The 27,544-nt window shown below is 36.7% G+C and overlaps 2 protein-coding genes across 2 annotated transcripts in view; both read left to right on the top strand.

Moving 5' to 3' along the window:
• Window positions 1-1,194, top strand: part of LOC140338485 (copine-2-like) — a 34,997-nt gene extending 33,803 nt beyond the window's left edge. Inside the window, exon 5 of the mRNA XM_072422720.1 lies at window positions 1,108-1,194. Coding sequence (XP_072278821.1) covers window positions 1,108-1,194 — 87 coding nt within the window. The remainder of the gene's footprint in view (window positions 1-1,107) is intronic.
• A 1,825-nt stretch (window positions 1,195-3,019) lies between these two features.
• The window catches only part of LOC140338561 (copine-2-like), a gene marked incomplete at its 3' end in the record, with an annotated part of 26,615 nt that continues 2,090 nt past the window's right edge, over window positions 3,020-27,544 (top strand). Inside the window, 7 exon segments of the mRNA XM_072422815.1 lie at window positions 3,020-3,324; window positions 5,852-5,950; window positions 9,448-9,534; window positions 11,858-11,917; window positions 19,308-19,441; window positions 25,229-25,283; window positions 27,115-27,166. Coding sequence (XP_072278916.1) covers window positions 3,211-3,324; window positions 5,852-5,950; window positions 9,448-9,534; window positions 11,858-11,917; window positions 19,308-19,441; window positions 25,229-25,283; window positions 27,115-27,166 — 601 coding nt within the window.

The raw sequence follows: 27,544 nt of genomic DNA on the forward strand, positions 1-27,544 counted from the left end.
GGTTTATTAGTTTTTATATTTCGTTTTTCAATGGATGAATTAGAATTCATTCTATAATGCCGGACACAATATTTCATAGATTACATTATACCAGACATAGAGACTGATTTAATAAAGCTCTTCAAGGCTGGAGAGGATACACTTTCATCAGTGAAGCTGGCTGATCCAAAAAACCTAGAATGGGTTTCCTAAAAATCAATCCATCAATTATTATTACACAGTATTTATATAGCGCCATCATATTGCGCAGCGCTGTACAAAGTCCATAGTCGTGTCACTAACTGTCCCTCAAAGGAGCTCACAATCTAATGTCCCTACTATAGTTATATGTCATTATTGTAGTCTAAGATCAATTTTTTTAGGAAGAAGCCAATTAACCTCACTGCATGTTTTTGGGATGTGGGAGGAAACCGGAGTACCCGGAGGAAACCCACGCAGACACGGGGAGAACCTGCAAACTCCATGCAGATAGTGTCCTGGCTGGGAATCAAGCTGGGACCTAGCGCTGCAAAGGCCGGAGTGCTATCCCCTGAGTCACTGTGCTGCCATCCGTTCTTGGTTTGCTTGATCATCCAGGTTTAGCAATGAAAGTGTATCTTCTCCAACCTTGGAAAGCCTTAATAAATAAGGCCCATAGTATGCAAAAAAAAACATTGTTGTAAGATTTGATAAACTGCCAGGACTTACACCACAACCCTTTTAATATTCAGAGGTCGCACTCTGGCCTTTGCATGGCTAGGTCCCAGGTTCGAATCTCAGCCAGGACACTATCTGCATGGAGTTTGCAAGTTCTCCCCGTGTCTGCGTCGGTTTTCCTCCGGGTACTCTGGTTTCCTCCCACATCCCAAAAACATGCAGTGAAGTTAAATGGCTTCCCCCTCTATAAAATGACTGAAGTGGGGACATTAGATTGTGAGCCCCTTTGAGGGACAGTTAGTGACACTATGGACTTTGTACAGCGCTGTGTAATATGATGGCGCTATATAAATACTGTGTAATAATAATAATAATATTATTAACTTCAAAAAGATACAAATCTGTTTATGTAAATAGTTCAGTGGTTCCTCTTGCTTATGTAAATTTTCATGAATTTTTTTTTCTTCCCAGATTATTGCCCAGGAGTTGTCCATACACACATCTATATCTATAACACATACACACATAAATACATCCAAATATAGCTCTGACATATAGCACAGCGCTGTACAAAGATAACTGGTGCACTCACATGAGTTTCAGTCATATGTATGGCAAGTTTGGTTAAAATGTCTCAATGCGTTTTCGAGTGATGGTGGAACGTACACACACACACACACACACACACACACACATACATCCAATTTTATATATATGGATGCCAGTGTACCCAAAAGTACCCTAAATTCTTCCTGAAATTCCATATTTCTACTGCTTCTGCTATAGCTTTGGATCAGTTTTGAAACATAGGCTTCTAAGACCCTTTCTTGGCCAACATTCTTAGCAGCTTGGTAGTATCATCAGTTGGTGATATCACCAGACATGTTATGTTTCACTCTTTTACTGCTTTGGCCAAGTGCTGGGAAAGTAAAGACTTCTTGAATCATTACCTGACTATATTAGAAAAACTGCCAATGCATATACCTGGGGGACGCCACAACATAGCCAGTCAGCTGGGATTTAAATTGGGTGCACTTCTGTGTCTTAAACACTTTGCTGGAAGACCACCAGCATCCTTAGTAGGACCGGTGTGACCCTGGATTGATTCACTAGTTATAACAACATTTTGTTTTGTTTTGCTTTGGATCGTGTAGGGAATGATCAGAACCCTGGTTGGGTATTTTTTTTAACTTCCTTTCACTTCCTGTGATATATCCCAAAATATACCAGTATATAGGGGAAAATATTTCAAACTAAATTAACATCAGCCAGTTATTTTCATTAGCACACATGGCCCCATTGGAAGATTTTCTGTTTCACCCCTTGTTCTGAAAACAAGTTTAAAGTACTTTTGTCCCAGTGACTGCATTCAGCAGTAAATATAATATATATGAGCCCATCAAGCTAACTCCTTCGCACTATGTACAACAAAAGAAATAAATAATATTATCCGGACATCGATTTTAAACATATTCCTACCATATCAGGGTTTAGTGTTCCACCTGTTGTCTTATTTAAAGGTTTCCGTTTTCCAGTTTGTGTTGTGTTTGGGATCCTACTAAAAATATATATTAGGCAAATGATGGAAAAAGGTGAAATGACCAGTAAAAGGATAGTATTGTTATAATTGGCATAATTGTGAGCAAAAAAAGTTTGTCTGCAGTGGAGAAGGGGTAATTTCCATCACAGTGCCTCTAAATAGAATCCTAATTGACAGTATTATCCAACCTGTTAGATTTTAAACTGGCCACATCCCAAATAGCCATAGAAAGTTCTGGGTTGAAGGAGCACTTTTAGATAACAGGACTTAAACCTACTTTTAAAGTCCCGTTATCTATAGGTGCTCTTTCACCCCATAACTTTCTAGACTCCAAATTGACTTTTCATCAACAGAAATGGTCAATGAAATGTAAAATTCTTTACTTTTGTATTCAAATAGCATGCAAACTTTACTAACTTGAAACTAGGCCAATCAAATTCCGCAGCTATAAGGATTTAATTGGTTCAATTTGAAGTCAGTTCTAGTTGCATTTGAATGTCAATTTCAGCACCAATCTGTGCTGATAGGAATTTCATTATTTTTTTACAATCTCTAATTGTCCAATGTCATAAACATGTCCACCCACTTCCTGTTATATCTCAGAGGCTAGAACCTAAGAGAAACCCTAATAATAATGTTCATTAATAGCAATACAAGTACATAGATAAAATAGTAGGATTTTCTTTTTAAACCTTTCTCATTTTATGATATCAGAAGTTATGTTTAATGCTATGCCTCTATTTGGAGTAAAGGCTTAGGTTTGATTTAAAAATTTAGAAACAGAAATGCATTGCCTGGAAAAGCTGTTTTGTGCCGTTCAATAAAAGAGAGATAAGCAGCAACCATTGCCTGCTCCACTCATGATCATGTAAGAAAGCAACAATGAGAGAGGAAATAAAAAGCTTCCCCTTATATGGCTTTTTCTTGGCAAAGGATCAAAGTCTGCAATAGAAATCAATCACTGACAGAGAAATGACAACATTCTGCTCTGAAAGTGTGTGTTTACTTCCTAAGTGACATTTGCAGTTGTCTAAATGTTGCTTGTTTTTTCACCTCAGGTCATAAAATACACACTGGACCCGGTGTGGAAGCCCTTTACTGTGCCCTTACAGTCTTTGTGCAATGGAGACATCGAGAAGCCAATAAAGGTGAATGTGTGTTTAATATTTAATAGTTCATTTTGTTATATATTGTTGGTTGAATAAAGCACATGTGGCCATTTAAAAAGCTAAAAACCTGTTTTCCAAAATCTAAATCCTAAACTGGCTACATGATTCCTTGAAGCTGGATCATCCATATTAATATATCCATATATATCCATATATCCATATTGTGCCTACAGAAATGTTTGAGGATCACTAAGTGAAGACACCCGTAGCATTATACTTCCCAATCCAAACCACTTGAGTTGAACTGATGCAATTCTACGAATAAAATAACCAAAAAATCAGTGCTCCTTGTATACTTGTGAATTTAGGATCAAGGACGATGCTTACATTTGTCCATAATCGCACATTTTAGAGTGCACCTTATCACTGTGCTTGGAACTATTGACAATGCTCAACTAAATATAGAAACAGTCCAGGCAGTGAACTTGATTCAAAACGTTTTACTTAATTCATCATAGGACAAGGGGGCAATTTTTGAGTCTGGAGGTAAAGAAAAAGACATTTAACATCAGCATACAGAAAGGCTTTTTTTTACTGAAGGGCTGTAAAAATATGGAACAGGAAACAAGTTTGGCCAGCTCAGTTAATTGTTTAAATTAAAACTTTAATGTATTTCTAAATACACAGAATATGACTGGCTTGAAATAGGAATAAGTAAAACATTTGATAAATATAAGAACTGGTTGACCTAGGGATCTAGGTATAATGTGATTCTAAATCTAAATACATAAATATGGCTGAACAGAATATAACTGTCTTGAAATAATTACAAGTAATACCCTGTTTCCCCGAAAATAAGACTTCTATTAATTTTTGCCCAAAAAATGCCCCAGGGCTTATTTTCAGGGGATGTCTTATTTTTTATGAACAACAATCAACATTTATTCTTGAACAAAAAAAAAAACATCTATTTAAATATAGTCATGTCATCACATTCTGGAACATCATCATAACTCTCCAAACCCTGAATTTCATTTTGAATTTCTTGTGACTCCATTTCCTTTAGAACCATTTGCTCCAATTTTTCATGTCTAGCAATAGCACTTTCCTTAAATCTGCAACTCTTGTCCATATATTTATATATACCCTAGCTTATACTTTGTGCATACTCAAAAATACGGAAAAATCATGCTGGGGCTGGGTCAGGGTAGGTCTTATTTTCAGAGAAGGGTAAATGTTATAAATAATTATAGGAAATTGTTGATCTAAGTATCTGATCGTCATAATAGACATTTTTTTTTTATTACATAATAACCATGATTTATAGTGATTTTGCCTTCCTTTGGATCAGCAATGAGTTTAGAGTTCTGTGTATTCTGTGCTTGTCTTATAATTATATATAATTACTGGACACGTCCCAAAAATGTAAGTGCAAGGAAACGTATTATGTAAATTGTTCCACAGCAGAATATTTCCATTATGGGTCTTCCTCTTTCTGTATATTGTATTAGATTGCCTAGAATAAAATCAGAAAAATATATTATGAATATTAGCATTTTTTTGGTCTGGAGTTATTGACCAAAATTGCCATATTAATGTAAGACTTATGATGACCACAATTAGAAAGGAGACAGAAAATGTAATAGAAGGGGCAAATAAGGTGAGAGCCTAACCACAGGACAAAGAGACAAGAATATCTGACCTTGAATTCATCTAAACCACCTGAAGCATATTAAGATTATTTATGCGTTAAGGGCAACGGGCAAGAAAATCTATGAAAATAAAAACATAAAATTTTGATAAAATAAAAAAAACAAGGATGAGAAATCACAGCAAAAAAAGGGTTCTTGTGCACATATATATATATATATATTTAATTTTTATTATTGAACTTGTATTATTAACTTATCAAACAGTACAGTTGCAGTTCCAAAGAAGACACAGTTGTGCTGGGAATGACCCATAATACATAAATTGACCAAACACAATGTTAATTCTTAAACAGGCCATTCACTATGTATTAGTTTCAATCTATCTATGTACTTGGAAGTCTTCCCTTGTGTCATAAGAGAGATATCACAGGTGAGGTTAATACACCTGGTCTGGTGTACCTTAAAATTCTGCTTAAAATGCACCAAATTTTCATAGCATGAAAGAAGGTTCTTGTAGGTTTTGTAATTAGGACACAAGAAAAACAGTGACCTCAAATGAAACTTGTGGTTAATCCTTCTGTGAATCATGTCAGAAAAAGCCTTGCTCAGATGTCATTCATAGCCCAATTACATTGAATATTACCTAAATTAAGAGCAATGTTTGTGATATCTGTTGAGATGGCTGATTGCTTACCTTGAGGGCTATTTATATAGAAGTGATGATCAGATAACAACATTGACATTTCTTTGTTTAACACTTAAAATCTGAACATCCCCTTATATGATGCCAGACATGGGGAACATAGTCCATCCCCCCAAGAGTACATAACACGTCTTGGCAGAGAAATATATTCATGAAAGTCTCCAAATATGTCTCATTTCAGCTGGTAATATTTTGTGATGTGTTTCCACAGATCACATGCTTTGACTACGACAATGATGGAGGACATGATTTCATAGGGGAATTTCAGACTACAGCTCTAAAATTGTGTGAAGCTCGGGATAACATGTCTGTGAGTAGTGTTACTTCCTAAAGAAGCAAACTATTATTAAAATGGCAAAGTTCAGTGTGCAAAGTGTAGGAACTGAAGGCAGAACAATTAGATTTCTTTATATTGGCTCTTCTGCTTTGAATTTATAACAAAACATTTCTTTCTAACTTTTTTTAAAATTACTTTTTACATTTTCCTTCTTAACCCCCCTAGCGGTAATCCTTAGTGGGTCGCTTTAACCTAAAAAAAAAAACTCACCTTGCTCCGTTGTCATCACCCGTCGTCCTGCTGCTTTCCGCAGGTCCTGGGGACACGTCCGTCTTCTTCCATCTTCAGCCACGCCACTTCCATCTTAAGCCACTCCAGGGTTTACCGGTAACTCCAAATTAAACGTGTACCTAAATGTCAGGGCACAGCTGTATAAAGCATTGCTTGATTTACATGAAAGGGTGGAAAAAAAGTATTCCATTTAGTGTGGTATTCCTATATCATATATGGGTTATTAAAGCAGAACTAAACCCTATGATAGTCACCTGCCTCAGTTGCAGAGTGCCACCATATTCTCTTTTTTCCTTCAACCTTCGGTGATCTTGTTTGGCTGGGCTGGGATGCCATAACTCCCATTTATGTGCAACTCAGCAATTGCGGCAGCCTAAAAAAGTGATTGGGCAGGTAAAAATGCTTATTGCTGAAGGGACATCACCTATTATGTATGTATTTATATCACTGACACTTATTGTTTAACTACACACGCCAAAAAAACCCAGCCTGATCACACATTTTTAAAATCGACCTTTAGTTCTTCTGTAGAAAACATTTTCATTCCAGATCCTGAGATCAGGAAACATAGTCTCATTCTCTCAAATAGTGCCCACTCCTTCTCCCAGACTTTATGGAACAAGTTAGCATATGTTGAAGCCACAAACTGATGGAACCACTTGCCATCAAAGGAAAAGCAGTTATTCTCAAGCAGGAAGCCTGTACAGTCAGAAATAAACTTTTCATACAATTAAGAATTATTATTTTTTAATTGCTCTCTAATTACTTTCATTAAACACAAGTGTACTGAGAACTGCACTCTATACACTTTATTCAATTAGTTATTTTGTCATCCTCAGTGGCTGAGTTTGTTTATATCCTAAAACCCAAGACAGTATAATGGTCAAATCATAAATATTTAAACCCTAAAACATTTTAATATAATGCGGTGTATGAATCTGCAAGAACTAGTAGCTGCATTTTTAATCCTTTATTTTCCCTGTGTGGTTTTTCCAGTAACACATTTTCAGCTCAAGGATAGCGACCTTCACTCATCCTTCTGTATCAGGACACGAGAAACAAGATAGGACTATGAAAACCCATCACTCTATATAATGTAGAGGGTGTGGTTCTCTGGTTTTTAGAGATAGCTAAGAACAATGTATTAGATAGGGAGTGGACAAAGAGCAGGCCAAGCTATTGGCTCACAAGAATTCTGGCAGGATATACAGTCAGGGCATGTTTAGACTTTTTTTTAGGTTTTTGTAATTATTTTTCTAGCCTGCAAATGCTTACAAAAGCCTTGTAAAATAGTTTAAATGAAAATCTTTATTTTTTTGTGCAGGCTTTTTAAAATGTTTGTTTATAAGCTTTATGCAGCTTCTAAGGTCATTTGTCCATTCAAACATCTCCATAGACTTGCAAATGCCTATGAAAGCCCTGTACAGGCTTTTGCAAACCCCTGAAAATTATCCATGAAGCCTAGCTACAAAGAGCGTTTAACAGCCAGGTTTTTCAGAAACAGGTCTAAGCATACCCTTATTTCTTTGAACTTATCAAACAGATATAACAAATGCTATGGTGAATTTAACAAATGCAACTAAATGCAAACAAATAGGTGAAGTGGATTCTTAGGCTATGTACACACGTGCAATGGTTCTCGTCCGATAATTGGCTCAAGGCCGATATGGGACAAGAAACTGGCGTGTATACAGCGGTCATCGTTCATCACCCAAACGACTGTCCTGGCGGATCCACGGACGATGGGCGACGAACAATCGAAATGGAAGTGAAGGGGAGAGAGCGCAGCGGGGGGACGCTCTGTCGTTCCCCACCCCCTTCCTCCCCATAGAGCAGAACGGCGCTGTATGTATGCATTGTGAGGTCGTTAGTCCTTGGAAAGGATTGTGAAAGATCCTTTCCAATGACAATTATGCACAGATTAGGCACAATTAGGCACAGATTCACTTTAAGATTCACAATACCCTGCCTAAATGAATTAGTATTATTCTTTGTATTCATAGGAAGAAGTGTTAGTAAGGGCAATGGGAGTGCAAGTAGCAAAGATTAGAAAACTGTGAATAGACACAATTGAGCTGAAATGTTTTTCTTTAGTGACCACAGCATATTCCAGGGTCCTTCAACTCTAATAACCAATGCTCTTTGCATTGAAAGGACTGAGAATAGAAACATTCCAGCAAGCTGTCAAAAATATTCAGTTTTTTTTAGTCCCTTCAGCTAAATGATAAGGCTTTAAAGAAAAACCTTTATGGTTTAAAATATTTTTAATAAGAAAAGGCATATGATAATAAAACATGAATTGTACAATAATAAAGATTCATCCAACTATACAAAAAGCTAAAAAAAAACTTTAATACGCTATTTGTTTAGTTCCATGAAAGTGGTCTCTTTTTATTAACAAAAAAGGAACTGAACAGTATATTGCTTCCAATGATTAGGTTGTGCTAGTTATCTTGATACTGATATCCTGTTTGTTATATCAAATATTGTACATGAGGTTAAAGTTCCTTTTACCATTCCTTGCAAGTATTTTCTTTAACATTTCTTGCTGTCATGTTCATTACCTGTCTGATATCATAGATAGCCCAAACGCCAATGGAAGTAGCTCACACAACAGGCTGACAACATTTCGGATAATGTGAGGCATTGGTTTAGAGCTGTCAGCTTGTAGTAAATGCAATTACTGGCATGATCTCCAGGGCAGTAAACATTGCAACAGACTGAAAAAAAAAACTTCATTACGAATAATGTATAAAAAAAGCATAATACCAAACTGTGCAAATACATTCAGGGTTTATATACACTTAAACCCAGATAGGGGAGGGGGCTTCTTAAAAAAACAGCAGGTGGTCTATTTTAATTGATTTTCCATAACTCAGTTTCATATGTTGTCACAGTGGGTCTGATTTATTAAAGCTAACCAAGGCTGGAGAAGATACATTTTCATCAATCAAGCTGGGTGATCCAGCAAACCTGAAATAGATTCCTTAAAAGTCAATTGCTATTTGTTAGCAAATGTTTTCAATCCATTCTAGGTTTGCTTGATCATCCAGGTTTACAGATGAAAGTGTGCCTTCTCCAGCCTTGGAGAGCTTTATTATATCACACCCATTATCAAGAAAGAACTGTTGTCAGTCTCTGATTTACTGTAGCAGTTATTCAGATTCCGTCATTCTTGCTCCAATTAAGTTTTTTTCCCCATGATATGAATGGTGGTGATACTTTTCTCTTTATTTCAGGTAGAGTTTGAATGTATCAATCCAAAGAAACAAAAGAAAAAGAGAAGCTACAAAAACTCTGGAATCATTCTTATTAAATCCTGCAAGGTGAGTTCTGCTTGTGAGGATTCTTAAATAGTGTGGAGGGTCCGAGCCTGTAGCATTGTAAGGAGATCAAATTTGCTTTTGTTTAGATGGGCGATGGGACCTGTTCCAGTGCGGCTCCTGGTGGTTGGCACTTTGCCAGTGACTTGACAGCCCCCAACCACTATATAGGATCTTATTGAACCACCATCTGAACATCTGACAGGGTGCAGCAGTTGGTGTTACTTATAGTGATCCTATGGGCTGCCATGGGTGATAAGCTGCATGTAGCATCTTCACCATGGGGATAGTTTCTAAAAATGATGAAGTGGTTACCACACAGCAACCTCACTGACTATTTGAACTAGCATTTAGATTTGGTTTGGTGATGTTTTTGGGCTACCCAAGATCTGCTGAATAAATTTTCTTACGCTTTTTTATGTTGTTACACAAGTTCCTGTAATATCAAAAAGTTACATTCTTTTTTTCTTATGACCTTCTTCGATGAAATTATAATAAGATGTGTCCAAAGACACTTCCTTTTATAGTGACAGCGCAAAAGACATCTACTTTATGCAATATTTTCAATATTTAAACAAAAACCTTAAATCAAATAAACATTTATCACAAACCTTTTTTTGTTATGATTAATTTTATGATTAGATATTTTTGTAAAATTGGTGTCAATTCTGTGATTTGTCGAACAAGTGGATGTTACATCAAATACCTGTAGTCAAATTCTGCAAGAATTAATTTAAATCTTTTGTAACATCAATCAAAAACCAAGAGAGAATGCATTTTATCTGTAGCATTACACTGATTAAAACCACATGGCTATTCACTCATTGGAGCCCCAATATATGCCCAAGAAATGTTTTTGGTTAACTTCAGTGTTTGACACTTTGTCATACTTGTCTTTGAACTTTGTCAAGTAAGTTGCAATGCTGTTCCTCGTCCTTAGGAGGAAAAGCAACTGCAAGGCCACAAGCATCATGTTGCTCCCAGAAACCATGCCACAACCCCCTGCACAGGAAACTCTTGTACAAAGTACTTCCCAACAGCTCCCATATAGTTAAATGGGAGCAGTTGGGAGCGTAGTTGAATTTGCCGTACAATGCTGCATTTTACTGCAATTCTAAAGGGGCCTTTTTTTATAGAGCGCTGGTACATTCTGTTGTCAAACTGTGATGTCTAATCTCTGGTGGAGCATGCACACATCCGTGAACACATTATAGGAAGTCAAAGAGAAAAATGTAAGGGGAAACATGTATTCATTTAGCAAAAACATAAAGCAATGTTATTATTATTACACAGTATTTATGTAGCACCGACAAATTATGCTGCACTTTACAAAGTTCATAGTCATGTCACTAACTCAGCCATAGGCAAACTACGGCCCTGGGGCCATATGCAGCTCGTTAGGCTTTTTTATCCGGCCTGTTGAACTCTCCCTCTACTTCAGTGGCTCCGCTGAAGTAGATCCGCAGCTCTGGCCGGTGCCCCCCAGAGCGGGGTCAGGAGAAGGACCCTGATGGGGGGCCGCACCGGCCAGAGCAGCCATGTTCCCTGTACAAATCCTGGGCTCGGAAGTGAGCGGAACAACCGGCCCACTCTCCCACCGCAGGCTCAGATCTGTGATGGGAGAGTGGGCGGGGTTATGTCATCATGACATTCAGTGACACCCATCCCGGCGCTCCATCCTTCTGATCCTGGCCCTGGTTTTTGGGATGTAGGAGAAAACCAGAGCACCCGGGGGAGACACAAGCAGACATGGAGAACATACAAACTCCTTGCAGAGAGAGTCCTGGCCGAGATTCAGACCTGTGACCAAGTGCTGTAAAGGCCAGAGTGTCAACCACTGAGCCAACCATTCATTCCCAGCAATAATTTACATTGCTGAGTATACTTTTAGCTGTACCTTAACTGTGTGACCTGCAGCTGTCGTAGTACAGCTCTGTATCCAGAACAGCAATTTGGTTTTATCATAAAATGACACAACAAATATGACGTATAATCCACTTGCATGTTTGCTGTGTTATAAAACACTGAAGCTGCAATCACGAAACAAGATAACTTCTAATAAAATGAGTATAAATTGTCTAAAGAATGAGCTGCTTGTGTTGCCTATAGCAGACATTCTAATTTCCTCACTCAGTGGAAATATGAAATGAAGAATCTGGTTTGCTAAACAGAGATTGGGGTCCTTTCACTCATGTTCAAACTCAGGTTTCTTTGACAATATATTGTGGCAGATTACACTAATTATTACCAAGAGTTTATTAAGCATTCTTTGTTTTGTCATTGCAACAATTGCTGTAAAAGTATCATTCTTCTTTTTTTTTCTTAGATCTCAAGGGACTATACGTTCCTTGACTATATACTAGGAGGATGCCAGTTAATGTTTACAGTAAGTACTGAATACATTTCTTTGTGCCACTGTTCTGGCTGTACAAATATCACTGAGTACTCTGTACAAATATGCTGGATGTGCCATAGTGTCATGTATTATAGAATGAATAGGGTTGATTTAGTAAAGGAGAAGAATGTTTACTTAGCTTAGAAAATAAGGAAAAGCTTTGTTCATTTTGAATACCCAATCGTCTGCAAGGGAAAAAAAGTAGATGACTTTTACTTGCAGTAAATCAGATGACTGAAGGGAGCACAGCTTCACCCAGTTTACATAGCAAAGTGAACATGCACTTTGCAATTTAAAAGCCAATTTATAGTTGAAATGTTTTTTAGCTAAAGAGGGGAAGTGTTAAAAGCTCAGCCTAGGTGAAGGCTTTCAGCAAAGACAGAAAGTGATATCAATTCTCATGAATAGGGACACAGACTAAAGCAGAGACACTTTTCTTGGAGAATAAAGAAGAAAGGTTATGCCTGTGCCTTTCTGCACAGGTGACGCCAGCATCCAAAAGAAAAGAAAAATCTCTGAAATAGGGTCACACATACGTAATAACCTGGCAAAATTGTTAAATTAGGACTCTGGGCACAAAAGGTTTCATTTCAATATATTTCCCTATAGCCCAAAAATGATAAATCCATTCTGTGTGCATCGTATGCTTTTGCTAAGCCACTTAGTATAGTAAAAGTAATGGTGATATAATCACTGTGATGCAAAAAATTCTGTGCAGCGAGCAGAGGTGTAGGAGGGACCCAACAAGTACACCCCCTACAGGCTGCCTGCAGAAACTACAGGAGGGGGCAGATATAGGACCAGCCACCTACACGAAGAGAGAAAGCAGCATTGACTGGTCTTTATTACCAATCACTCCAGAAATGAGGCCAGTGTTCAAGCTGCATACTGCAGAGATCTGGTAGAAATATACAAAGCACACCACACTTTAGGTAAAAATACACATGGCTATTGTATTTAGACAATATTTTCCCATCCAAAATTTAGCTTTGACTCTTTCCTACTCTATCCAAAACTAAAATCTGTATGCCGGGGCTGAGCTTGAAAGTTCTGTAGTCCTTTAGGTAATCAACCCGAAAGGGCCGGGTAATTTCAGGTCAATGAGTTCAACAGCGGCTGTGAGAACATTAGCACTTTTCCTTTTGGCAATTATGTGTGAAGTATGACAACACAGCCTTCATTGAATCATTCCTGGAACTCTTCATCATACTGGCTGCAATTGTGCCACTTTACAATTATTATAAAGGTGGGAATCTTCCCGGTCAATGTGTTTCAATGACAGTAATTTAGTCCCAACGGGGAATGTTTGAGGGAATGTCAGGTTCCCTATTTTATAAATAGTGACCTAGGGCTAGGTAAAGTTTGAAAAAAATGAGGGATTCATGCCCATTCCAATATATAATCATAATACATTTAGGTTAATAGGCATAAGTGAAAAATGAAAAATAGAGAGGAAAGACAGGCTTTTTTTGCAAAATAGTGAAAAACAAAGAGAATTTATTATTGTGAACGTGTACCTAGGTTTAACATGGACCTACTATGCTAATACCTGGTCTATACATACTGCTCCTAAATTAGGTTCTCATATTGACATACCCGAATTGACGGTGTTGTCAAATAATCAGAAAAGCTACTTGCAATATTATGTATCAAACCCGACGCGTTTCGCTCCAAAAAAAGCTTCCTCAGGGATCTCTTGAGACTGCAATTAGTCACGAAAGAGTAGAATAGGGTTGAATATAAAATGTAATGCAGGATGTTAGAAAGACAGGGTTGTGAGACGACACACTTATCCTAAGCGGGATTAATTAGATTTTTAGGTAGGGTGCAGCTTTTGTTTACATGAACCACGGTTCATATAGTTTGTTTGTGTTAAGATTATTTTAGGATTTGTAAATATTGATTTCAGTCTTCTTCATTTTGTACGCAGTACAGGTATTATATTGTCTTACTGTAGAATGCATGGGTAATCACCGTATTTGTCTTGTTTCATATCGGGGTCTACAAGGCGAATTTAATGAAACTCACCTAGAGTAGTGGGAGCCTTGGTCAAAGTACAAAAGAATAGCGAACGTATTTTTAAAGAGTATCGGGTATTTTCCTTCAGTATATTGGTAAATGGTGGAGAACAGCAAGAGACCACAATGTCCTCATTCCCTAGCAGCCCATGTCAGAGCTTAGCTATGCTGTATTCAATTTCTGTTCAGCTAATTCACAATATTGATCTTCGCTGTTTTGTGATCCCCCTAAACCTGCTCTAAAGATCAAAACATTGTGAAATGCTCTTTCCCTGGACCATGTGAAATGCATTTGGTCACCTTGAACATGTAATATGGCTTTTAGCCATTAATAATCTGCTAATGCAGATGTTCTTGCCACTAATTTTACTGATAAATAATTAATTTGGGTTGTACCATGTTTAGTGCATGAGAGGTCAATTGACAATTAGAATTTCTTGCCATCAGTTACACAGTAGGGAATATATCATGTCTGGTTCAATTACAGATAATGGATATATGATGTTTTACAAATATGAGACTTATCTAACTTGTACGTTACGCATAGTGGATGTAGATGGATGGTGTTACTGTACCTTTTGACAAGGAAATAATTAGAATCATGAATAGTATATAAAAATTGATTTTTTGCTACCTTATGCAAAGGTAAGCTTTGTAATAAAAGTATATGTAAACCCAATCTCTTAAAATCTCATGTTAGCTATAATATCCTAATGCACTTTTCTTCTTCTTATTATTATTATTATTATTGTTATTAATAAACAGAATGTATAGCGCCAACATATTACGCAGCGCTGTACATTAAATAGGGATTGCAAATGACAGACAGATACAGACAGTGATATAGGAGGAGAGGACCTTGCCCCGAAGAGCTTACAATCTAGTAGGTGGGGGAATTTCACACACATTAGGATGGGAGATATGTAGTGGTGGGAAGTAGTGAAGGTTTCAAAAGACAGAAGAAGATGGGTTGGCAAGTTTGAAAAAACGGGTTTTGAGTGCTCTTTTACTGAGCAGAAAGTAGGAGCAAGCTGAATAGGATGAGGAAGACGATTCCAGAGAGTTGGGGCAGCTCTAGAGAAGTCTTGGAGCCGTGCATGTGATGAGGTTATGAATGAGGAAGTCATTGGAGGAGCAGAGAGGATGGCAGGGGGAGTATTTTTTTACCAAGTCAGAAATGTAAGTGGGACGAGAACTGTGTAGGGATTTGAAGGCAAAGCACAGGAGCTTGAATTTGATTCTAAGTTGAAATGGAAGCCCATAAAGAGAACTACAAAGAGATGCAGCAGAAGAGGAGCGGAGCGAAGGATGGATGAGTCTGACTGCAGCATTCATAATAGATTGTAGAGGAGAGAGTCGGGTTAGTGAAATACCAGAGAGAAGGATGTTACGGTAGTCCAGACGGGAAATTATTTTCTTGATGTTTATAACATGGGGGAACCCTTGAAATACTATTCAGGTCTCGGGGAACCCCTAATATAATTACTATATACACAACTGACAGAATCTCACCCTTACAGCCCAAAAAAATCATTGGGGCCACTAAAACTGACCTGAGAGAGGCACTAATTGTTGAGGAAACCCTGATTTAGAAACATTGGAGCTGATATGTTAAAGCTCTCCAAGGCTGAAAAGGAAACACTTTTATCAGGGAAGCTGGGTAATCCAGCAGACCTGGAATGTATTTCTTCAAAGTGAGTTGCTAGCAAATGTTTTGAATCCTGGACCAGATCCATTCCAGGTTTTGCTGGATCACCCAGCTTTACTGATGAAAGTATATCTTCTCCAGCCTTGGAGAGCTTTAATAAATCAGACTCATTATGTTAATATAATTGTAAAAGTAATTTGTTAAATTTATTTTCAGCTTTTATTTAAAAAATACATGATGATCCTGGCAGGAACATCCTTTAGCTTCCATGAGCATATTTCATTGTTACAACCAGTAGATCTGTCCTAAGAAATATATACCATCCCTGGAGCGTAAGCATGCAGACCGAGGGGGGTTCCAAAGAGGTTGCAGCATAGATGCAACACAAGCTAAAACATTTATAGAAAAAACAGTACTCTATTTAGAAGAGCACAGCTGTTTATATTATATTGCGCATTATCAAATGAAATGTATCTATATCTTCTTTAATGAATATCACTATACCGAGTGTTTATTGTAGCAGTAATCAATAGATGGTACGTATGAGCTTGATTTTGCTAATACTGCTAATCTTTTACCAGTAGTCAGGGAGAAATGTTTAATGAGACTTAGTCAAATACAGCACCCTCCTCAGTCGGTGTTCTGCAAACCTCTATATTTAGTATAATGGCAGTTTTATGAAACAAGCACTCATGAATGTGAAAATAACATAAAAATGGCTTTAAGATAAACATTGTAACAATATCTCTTGTATGTACATCTCTTGTGTATGTACTCTTACTAATGTCTGCTTACACTTTAAGGATGTTACCAACAGTCCTTGAGTTTACCAATGTCAGTGGGTGGGACACCCTGGTCACAAAGGGACTCTTTTCTGGATTTCCCAGCCCTGTGTTAATAATTTAGTAATTTATCTCTCATGGTGAAATATCATTGAATTTACCATGATGTCATCTGTGCCCTTGGTCTAAATACTCACATTGAGCACCTTTTACCTCCTCTAGGCCACCTATTTATCAGCCTGTCCTTGTGTTATACTAAAGTGAGTATTCCTTATCAGATCACAATATATATATATATTTCATAAATCACACGTGCTGACAGTGCTCCAGGATAGTAACTTTCTAATATATAACTATAGTGAGATATCCTTGAAGACCTCATCTCTACACACCAGTTCACATATCAATGTTACAGTTTTACTTTGAGTAAATGTTTTACATTGGAGGGACTTAGAAAGAGCAAAGTGCTGTAGCTGTTAATCAGAGCTTAGTGACTTGTTTTATAGACCCCTAAATGAGTTGCCAATAATATATATATATATATATATATATATATATATATATATATATATATATATATATATATGTATATATATATATATATATATATATATATATATGTATTAATATATAAATTTACCGGTATGTATGCTTTTATTTTCTTTTTCTCCTAGGTCTTATTTTCGGGGTAGGTCTTATATTAGGGCAGGTTTACAAAATAGTGCTAGGTCTTACTTTCGGGGTAGGTCTTATTTTCGGGGTAGGTCTTATATTAGGGCAGGTTTACAAAATAGTGCTAGGTCTTACTTTCGGGGTAGGTCTTATTTTCGGGGAAACAGGGTATATATATTCTTTGGACTTAAAAAATAACCACCTTCATCAGTTCTATTAGGAAATAGAAAAGTAAGGGTTTGGTTTTATTGTATATCTAATATGGTGAAAAAAAATTCCCAGTGGGATTTCTGATTCGGGTATACAGAGAATCCGGGAATACTATTCCTTAACAATGTTTTATAAAACAAATATATGCCCATCTTACAGGACCAAAATATTTGGTAACTTTATGCGCCAGGACCTAAGTCTTACGGACTAACGAGTGGAAGAGTCTGTCTTTGGTTATCCATGTTGCTGGTTCGGTGACAGAGACTTTTCATTGGCTGTCAAATGGTAAAATTCTCCGAGGCTGCAGAACGATATACCAGTGTGATGGCTTTATGACCGGAGGCCCAGACTACAGTAGTAGTAGTACAAAAAGAGCCACCTGTGATGGATACATGGCAGTGGACCCAGGAAAGCAAACCTAAATATGAAATTAAAATGAGTCTTTTATATTTAAGTGCCCAGGGACAGCTTGCTCTCCCCATCCTGTACTCAGCTGTCTACCAGCAGGGATACTTAACAAGTCAATAATTAGCTATTGGCTGACAACAGCTACTGCAGTTGGTCTTAGTGCCACACATAGCAGTTTAGCATGTACTATAAACCATGACACAGCCAAAGCATTGTACTTCTTACCAAAAAAACAAAATACAATGTCTGTAGACACAAAACATTTACATATATTATATGTATTATATATTATATATTCACATATAAGGCTGTGCACACACAGTTCTGGCCCTGCTGAGTACAAAATCTGGATAGCAGTCATGTGATGGTTTGAAAATCCAAATTTTAACAAAGAATGCTTTGTTATTGTGTACCATAGATATATATACTAAAATGTCTTCGAGATGAAGCTATAGGTTAAAGTGTCTGTAAAGTGACAGCATAGTGAATCCACAATTGTAAACCTTTCCGCCTTTGCTAAACATGCCTTGCATGTGAAATGCCAGCATTCTGTGTATCTCCTGTCTGTGGTATCCCGTGTATCTCCAATCTGCAGCACAGGGAAGCAAATTGACCATGCCAGCACAGATCTGCTTTTATCCTTGGGCTTGATTAGAATAACATCAGAAACCCAGAGAATTAGTATGATTACCTGGCATTTTACCAGAAAAGAAGCAAGCCGGTCTTTTCAAATACATTTAAGTCTTTCCTGGGAAACATTACCTGTGTGGAGAATGTAAGTACCTCTCCAGGTGTCAGGCTTCCTTTTACATTCCGGAAACAAAAACAGTAGGCTGGATTAATTGGCATGTAACCATATTTACTAAAAAAAAAAAAAAATACATTGAACTGGATTTACACTATTCCATGTGCATTGCAGCATATGTGGTAATGCACACAGTTAGTTGTGAATGGGCCCATATGGTTTTTCTTTTCCCAATAAAAAAACTGCAGCACACAGATGTGAACCAGCAGTAAAAATGGTACTTCTGCCTAAAACGTGTTTACATGCATTAAAATGCATTCTGCATAAAAACTGAATGTGTGAATAGACCACAAGTTATTCTGGGACTGGTTCTAGTGAAATGACTCGTACACACCATAAACCCCACTATTTTTTACAAACAGATCACTTATGTGGCTACATTTGTCATTGACTTCATCAGACTCACCATATTTGGATTTAACTGTTTCTGTTGATGAAGAATGTTTTCTCACTAAGCTTGCTTTCTTTCACAGCTGCTAAAATGAAAAATGTCAATGTGAATAGAAGGGGAAGTTGTGGTGTCAGGAAATTAAATAGAAACTAAAAAAACTGAAATGAGCTGGTACCTAGCAGACCGCATGCATACAATCTAAATAAATATATTAAGTACATATATAAATATATATATATTTATATTAGGATAATGTCAGCTTACATTGTTTATAGATAACAACTTAATAATAGAGTATAAACATCTATATATATATAAATATATATATATTTATATTAGGATAATGTCAGCTTACATTGTTTATAGATAACAACTTAATAATAGAGTATAAACATCTATATATATATAAATATATATATATATATTCATCCTTTTTTTTTTGCCTAGGTGGGAATTGACTTCACAGCATCAAATGGAAATCCACGAGATGCCTCGTCTCTGCATTACATTAATCCTATGGGAACCAATGAATATCTCTCTGCACTTTGGTCAGTGGGGCAGATCATCCAGGATTATGATTCGTGAGTAAAGTGATTTTTTACATATGCCTACAATGAGCACTCAATCTTTTGTACAAGTGCGTAATTATTTACCTGCAAAAGGAAAGGTCGGCTACCTTGCTTCTTTAATAAAGAAAAGGTGAACTCTTTTAGGTGACCCTGTGACAATCGATTTGCATAATTTTAACAAACAGTTGATTTAAACAACAATTCATGACTTTTTAGCTGCAGGCACTGTGGAGCAATACATTGTTAAAATCCTCTAAAGAAGCAAACAAGTTCTCTATATCTTGCTCTGGACACCCAAATCTCTGTTTGTTCTCCTATTTCTGTATTTCTTGAGGTGATTTACTATTCTTACTATAATTTTAGCTCTGCATCTACCATAATGAATTATCACCTTACAAATAATATTCCATATAGCTTAATGAACATGGTGATCACTTTGCAAAGAAAACACAATTATGAGCAAAGAAACTTAAAAAAAGTTTTTTTGCAAATGATTAGATGGTGGAAAAGCCTCCTCTCTTTTACTAAAAAAAGGTAATTATTCCTTGCATGGGAATAATTCACTTTTCTATGTGAAAAGCCTATACTTTTAGTAAATCAACCCTTCTGTGTTTATAAGCTGGCAGGTCACTGCTGGAAAGGGGGAGCAGAAGAAGAAGGGTTGTCTAAGTGCTTTTGCCATAAATATAAGAATGGAAGTTATCCACATTGCCTGCAGCTACACAGGTCAGGGAGGGCTTGTTTTAAAGCTCATTAACTGCTTGTTAAGGATACTTGAATACCTATATGTCCAAAGCCTTTCCAAAAAAGATGTAAACAGAGAGACATATCTCTAATGTATTCTAAAGAATGGCAAGTTGTAATGTATGTAATGCACATCCTTCTTCCAAAAGTCCACTCCCCCCACTGCCCTTTATCCCCATTGGTTTGTATGGTGAGAGCCATAGTTCAGGACCCCTGGAGGCAGTGAGTAAGTTTACCGGCAGAGTGCATGTGCAGGAAGAAAAAAACACTTTGGGAAGAAAGTTTGCACAACTTGCAACAGCAAGCACAGTAAAAATTAGGGGTAGGGTGAGCAATAAAAGAAAATTGTACCTAAGATTCAATTGTTCTTTAGGCAGAAGCTCCAGTGATAAAAATCCATTCCTGGGTATGAAACTAATCCTGTATTACATTGACAACAATCTATGCCTGAAAATGGGCGCTGATTTTTATTGTACACGTTTTACTAATTACATTTATTGTCACAGGACTAAGCCAATTACAGCAACATATTATGGGAATTCCCATCTTCTCCCATTTTATCCCTCCATTACTATGAAGACATATCTTCACGTCTCCTAATAACACAGATTAATGTGTGTCAGTGTACTGTGATGGCATTGATCCCTATTAGTGGGTCAGCCATCCATCTTACGTTACAATGTCCATGGAGAGTCAGGTTACTGCTAATAGTCAACATTTTTTTCCTGACTGGCATCATTTGAGCTGTTTAAATGGAATTACATCATTCTATTTCCTAAAATATATTGTTGTATTGATCTAAATCCAAGCACAGCCATTTGAATACTGGCATAAAGTGAAAATCAAATTAGTAAAAAAAAGGGTTAAAAAAAGTAAAACTAGAAATAATCATTCAGTAAAACTAGAGAATACTTCTAGATATGTCATGGAAACAGCCTTTGATTTTAATCAAGAGAAACAGTCATATCAGAGTTTATGCAATAATCTGAGTATTTAACATGAAGGGGCTTATTCCTAAATGTTTTTTACCCAATATTCACCCAGTGTTTACCCAAAATACATTGAATACATTGAATTAAATTAAAAAATGTCTTTGTATATGTATGTAATTAAGTACAATGTAATTCACACATTTTTTATTTAAACACATTGGCCCTGATTTATTAATGCTCCCAAAGACTGGAGAGGATACACTTTTATCATTGAAGCTGGGTGATCCAGCAAACCTGGAATGAATCTGGTCCATACATTTGCTAGCAAATAGCAGATGACTTTGAAGAAATCCATTCCAGGTTTGTTGGATCACCCAGCTTCACTGATGAAAGTGTATCCTCGCCTTTCTTGGGGAGCTTTAATAAACCAGGCCCATTGACTTAAGTAGTTTATGACCTAATTACTCACATAAAGTATACAGGTCTGATTTGTACATTTTGGGTATATTTATAAAAAGATCCATGGGATGCAGATTTAGCAAAGGAATAAGTTATTTTTTTACCCTTATTTTACTTTTCTTGGTCTCATTCTGACATAATGGCTAAAGCATCAGGGGGTTGGAGGTCATCTGAAGTCTAAAACGAAAACAACCACTGTTTATACTCGTTTTATTCAAATATTATAAGATAATGTACATAAAATTTACTTCATCAAGTGCTCAGGAATAAAACACAGCACAGCAGGTTTGAACTTTAAATTATTTCAATTTAAAAAGGTAAAAGAATTTGTTAGATTGTGAAAGTGGGCAAAATTAAACAAAGGTAATATTTCTAGAGTGACACAATCTATGGACAAATGTTGAGATCTTGTGACCCCATGAAAATCAGGGGAATGTTTTATCATTGTAAGCATACAGTTCTCCATCGGCTCTGCTTTGCCTTCTGGTGGGCATAATTGGTAATACAAGTTTTGCAATAAACAGGAGAAAATAATCTTTTTTTTAATTTAATTCTTTTTTAGTGACTGTTTTCCTGAAACTATTTTTTATAATTAATAGTTAAATATTAATATCATCCAAACTATATGCTGGTTCTGCACATTTATTATCCAGGATCTGTACCCTTGCTCCTAGGAATAAAAGAAAATTATTAATAGGCTCTACTTTATCTTATTTATTCAGCTATTTTATAAATGACGGAATGTATGAGGCATCAAGCGTGATCTGCATTCCACCAATTCTCGGTTTTAACTTTTGGTGTCCACTGACTTTATACTCCATAATGAAGAATTATTAATAATCCGCATTGACAGAGAAACATACCTAGATTATAAGAATCACCCTGCACAGGAAACTTGTTCGGCATCTCTATTAAGTGGCTAGTCTAATACAGAGTCTGCACAACAGTTACCACGGTAACATGCTCATTTGTTTTCTGCTGCTTGCTGGGAGAGAAAAATGGATTTCTGTCAAATGACAGAAATTCTTGTTTTAAAAGCTTCAATAATGTACGTGGAAAAGGCTCAAAGTCTTGTTAACAAAAATAATGCTGGGGAGACAGGAGAAGAACACATTACTGTGCAGCCTTATTATCTTTTTATATGAATATCTGTTTAGCTGTAAGTTTTTACTAATAAAAAGAAATGTAAAAACGAGAGGTGCAAATATCAGTATGGACAAATGGAAGCAAAACACAGGAGTTGCCCAAATCAATAACCACACCAGTTACTCTGATGAGTGAGTGATACTTTGCTCCAGTTCTTTGAGAAAGGTTTATATTAGATTGTAGCATTAGCTTGTTCGAATCTATAAAGGATGAAATATAACGGGTCACATGATTATTTTTGGAAGGAACACAAACAAGTGCTATGGTTCAGGCTGACATAATTATGAGCAGCATGGTGCCTCAGTGCTTGGCATGACCGTTTGGCAGCATTTGGCTTCTTGCATTAATCCTCATCATGGCATTTTCTGCATGGAATTTCTGTTTTCCCACAATATAAGGCTTTTCTCCCATATGCCTAGAACATGATAATTGGGGGGATCAGCATCTGGCCAATCCGATGTTAGAAAAAGAGATGTGGAGAGCGATAAAGACAGAAAGAGTTTGCATGTTTATTTCGTCATGTGAAAATGCAATTTTCCAGTGCTGAGTACTTTGTGTCACTGACCTGAAACAAGTGTGCAGATAAGGACTTATCTTTTATCTGACTTTCCAGATTTTATACTTGATCAAAGCCAGTGACTTAGCGGGCATTAAAGCCTCGGGATCGATATAACAGATGGATAGCTCAAGTTTCTGGGAGTTGCTTGTTTTATTGGAACAATATTTTTCCCACAATACTATGTGCATTAAATGTTAGGATGTTATTGTAAAAGCAACTTTGATGTAGACATCTGAAGGTCCTGAGGCTGATTCCGGGCATTGGCATCTTGAATGCGATGTCAGCAGCCCCACCAGATGCATTCTCTAGTACTTATATTCACTACTTCCCAACCACAACATAACAGTTTTTAGTATATAGAAAAATTACAGAAAAAAAAGGGTATCTTTATGACAATAATAAGTTATATTAAGTGAAATTCTGATCTTATAAAGCACATATACTTACGTGGTACACGTACTCACTACACAGCAGCACCTCCTTCTGCCAAACTTTGCATAGAGTGTAGCTTTCTTCTGCATCCTTATTAGAGACTACATAGCGAATTCACAAATATATACATCCGCTTCTGTGATATCCCTGGTATTAGGTCCTGAACCTACTACAACTTTTAAATATCCATCTCCACAAATTCCCTGAGGAAGCTGACAGGCGAAACGTGTCAGTATACGATACGTTACCATACTCGTGACTTTGTAATTAGTAATACTTTGTCTAGCTCAAAGGTCACACTTCCCACTAAGCTACAAATGGGAATGACCAACCTTGCTTTCTATATATGTGTACCACGTAACTATATGTGCTTTATATGATGCATCAAAATTTCACTTAAAATAATTCTATAATTTATTCTTCTATATACTAAAGATTTATTTTGGGGTTGGCCAAACTGACTTACCATTAGAGGATAGCTAGACCACCTCTTTAACCAACTACATAACAGGTTATGTAGAGAGGTGAAGGGGAGGAGGGCCGGAGGAGCAGGGCCAGCACACTCAGTAACTGAAAGAATATAACACTCAGTAACTGAATAGGAATATAACATGCAGGATTATAACATTCATTTATCCAGAAATAATATGATAAACATGATAAACAAAAATAATGTATGAATAGGACAAAAACTGAAAGCAAATATTGAACAACTTGTTTTTAACTTTAACCTGCAATTGTTAAACTTTAACCTGCAATTGTTTAACTTTAAATGGTGCTCAGGTTATACTAAGGACTCCTTGCACTGTTTTGTTACAGTACCTGAGAACAAGGGGATAAAAATGACTCGAGGACAGAGGCTTATGGAGATGGTTAAATCCAATCTGTTACATTAGACCTGTTTCCTGTTGTGCGCTTTCTATCCATTTAAAAGGGGTGTAAGGGCGCTGTCATGCTTTTCTGAATTTCCTGTGTTGGAACGTGAATAAAACACTAAGGCTATGTACACATGTCAGATGGTTATTGCCCGATATAAACCGTCAGACTCATCTAGGGCGAGAATATGTTGTGTAAAGTAGGACGTCATTCATGTCCGCTTCCTGACTGATCAATGAACAACCACTGTACAAGTCAATGGAGAAAAGCATGACGGGGTGCCGCTCGCTCGCTCGCTCTCCCCTCTCCATAGAACAGAACGGAGCTGTGTGTACAACGCTCGTTTGTTCATCTGTCCCTCTTTTGCCGCTGAAAAAGATCAGGAAAGATCGATTCCATTGACATATATTGAACCTGTGTACATAACATTAGTAAATATGGCATACAACCGACAACTTCTTGTTTGTAAGTATTTTTTGCTTTGCTGGGACAAAGCAAGATCTAAGGAATAGGTGGTATTACCTGAGTGTGTCCTTATCAGCACCAGGACTGTATATGAAAATCGATTTGTATATGTAAGTGTTGTGGAATATATAGTAGATGAATATATAGTAGAAATAACATTAAATTTTGTATGGTTTTATCTTGTAGAGACAAACTATTTCCGGCATTGGGATTTGGTGCCCAGCTGCCTCCAGACTGGAAGGTAACATCATTTTGTTCCTCGGTATATGATGAGGTGATAGTGTCACATCACATTACTGCATTTCATGGCTAGTTAGAATTGTAAATAGCGGATGATTAAACATTAGTAGATATAATGAGGTGGGAGGAGGCATGCTTAAAGCAGACTTATAAGTGAGGACCAGTTTGCTAACACTTTTAACATAAATAATGTCACTGGGACATGCAGTGTCAATTTTAAAGTAAATATTTCATCTCATAAAAGCAATACACAAAGTACAAATGGAACCCTTATAGGTGACATAACTTTCTTAGAGTCTTTAGTGCCTTGGCACTTCCTAAACCCAGGGAGCTCTTCAATTTAAATCTTGACTTTACTTGGGAAAGGTAATGGTAGCCCTGTAAGCAAATAAGAGAGATATAAGGATAGGAACGGCTTTTTATGGCAACTTAAATTTCTTTTTTGTACTGAAGAAATGTATGAGTTTTAGCATCCTAAGCTAGACAAAGCTCTACTAAGCTAACAATCAGCACATGAATAAGGTGGATTACATATTGAGTGTGGTACAATTATCTCAGAATACATGATTCCAAACATTAGTTTGTCCCTTTACCTGACGTATTTCGTAGGGACGAATTGGAGCTGATCGGCGAATATACACTGGCCATTCTCGCTTACAATTTCGTTAAGTGAAAACGACGGAATTTGTCGCCAGATCGTGTTTTAAAAACTCGCTTGCTCATCCCTAGTGTTTCACTGTATGGCTTCTTCAGTGGAGGGTAGAGACCTACAGTGACCTACAGTCAATTATGTTGATGTAACATCTGGTAATACAATATTAGGGGTTGATAGAGGTTAGTGATACAGTGATATAAATTGATAATATACATATACATTAATTCTCTCATTTAATTAATTCTTTTTTGTATATTATCAATCTAAATCATTGTATTACTAACCTCTGGTGAGCCATCTGGTAGTCCTCAAACCTGCCGTCACCAACCAGTTTAGCAGTGTAAGTGTCAATGACTGTGAATTGCATGATTTACCAGAAAGTTACAAATCTTTTAAGCAAGAATGAGCCATTCCAGTGCACCACATTGCTTACTTTTAAGCCTCATACAGACTCATGTTCAAGTGTAGCAGCTGGGTGGAATCTGATCATGCGTGGCCTTCTAGCTATGGACTTTTGTTAAGCACACCTTGAGGATACAGATCACTGCTTTAGGTTTCATCTATACTGCCTTTACAACACAAATGACACCCATAAGGATTGCAAAAAAAAAACATTTTTTAGACAAAAATGCCAATCTCAGCTGTTTGTGATTATAAAATACATAATGTCACAGATTTCAGTGAATTCACAGATTCAGGCAGGTAAAAGGTAAAGCCTGGATCATGATAGGCATCAAAAAACTGAGCACACACAAAGTGTAAACACACACAGGAATGACTTAAGGCATGACCGGTCAGAGACAAGCAGACTTGTATCCAGGGCATGAGCAAGCTGACTAACCTGTTGATCAGGCACAAAATGAATGTTTAGGAGTCTTCCTAACACTCTTTATAAGGACAGGTGTGAGCTACATCATGAGTTAAGCTGATTGACTACTAACAGGAGCTGTAGTGATTGTTACACGTGTAGTGGGGTACAAAATTCATTCAGACACTAATAAGCCATTTGTTCTATTTGTGATGTTGCAACATTTGTATTTAGATCCTGTCATGTTCATGATTACACATTGGTTGCCTTTGAATATATGAATATAAAATTAGGAATGGAATCTTTGTTTGCAAAAAATGTTATTAGAAATTATAGGTTCACTGCTTATTAGTATGCATTATATTTCAGGTATCTCATGAATTTGCAATCAACTTTAATCCTACCAGCCCATTTTGCTCAGGTAAGTCCATGTTTTCCTATTTTATTATGGAGATTTTGCATAACGTGACATTTGAAAATGATAGCTAGCTGGTATTATTCATTTTTCAAATCACCCTAATTAATATTTTGGTGTTAGATATATACTGAAAGTGTGAATCATACACAATCCTCTTATATCTATACCAATCTACTACTGTCACAAAGACCTTTTTCCCATTCTTCTGAATATACTGATACATTATCATCCTCTCTGTTTTCTTTAAATTTACAAAAAGAAATAGGACTCCTTCAAATGTAAAAACAGGCATGCATATAGCTAATACAGTGGCTAAATCCCAGTACTCAGATTCCTAACACTTTCAATTGTCTTTCTCGATGAGTCATGTGACAAGAGGAA

Source organism: Pyxicephalus adspersus, chromosome 9 (genome assembly GCF_032062135.1).
Source record: "Pyxicephalus adspersus chromosome 9, UCB_Pads_2.0, whole genome shotgun sequence".
In the NCBI taxonomy this organism is placed as follows: Eukaryota; Metazoa; Chordata; class Amphibia; order Anura; family Pyxicephalidae; genus Pyxicephalus; species Pyxicephalus adspersus.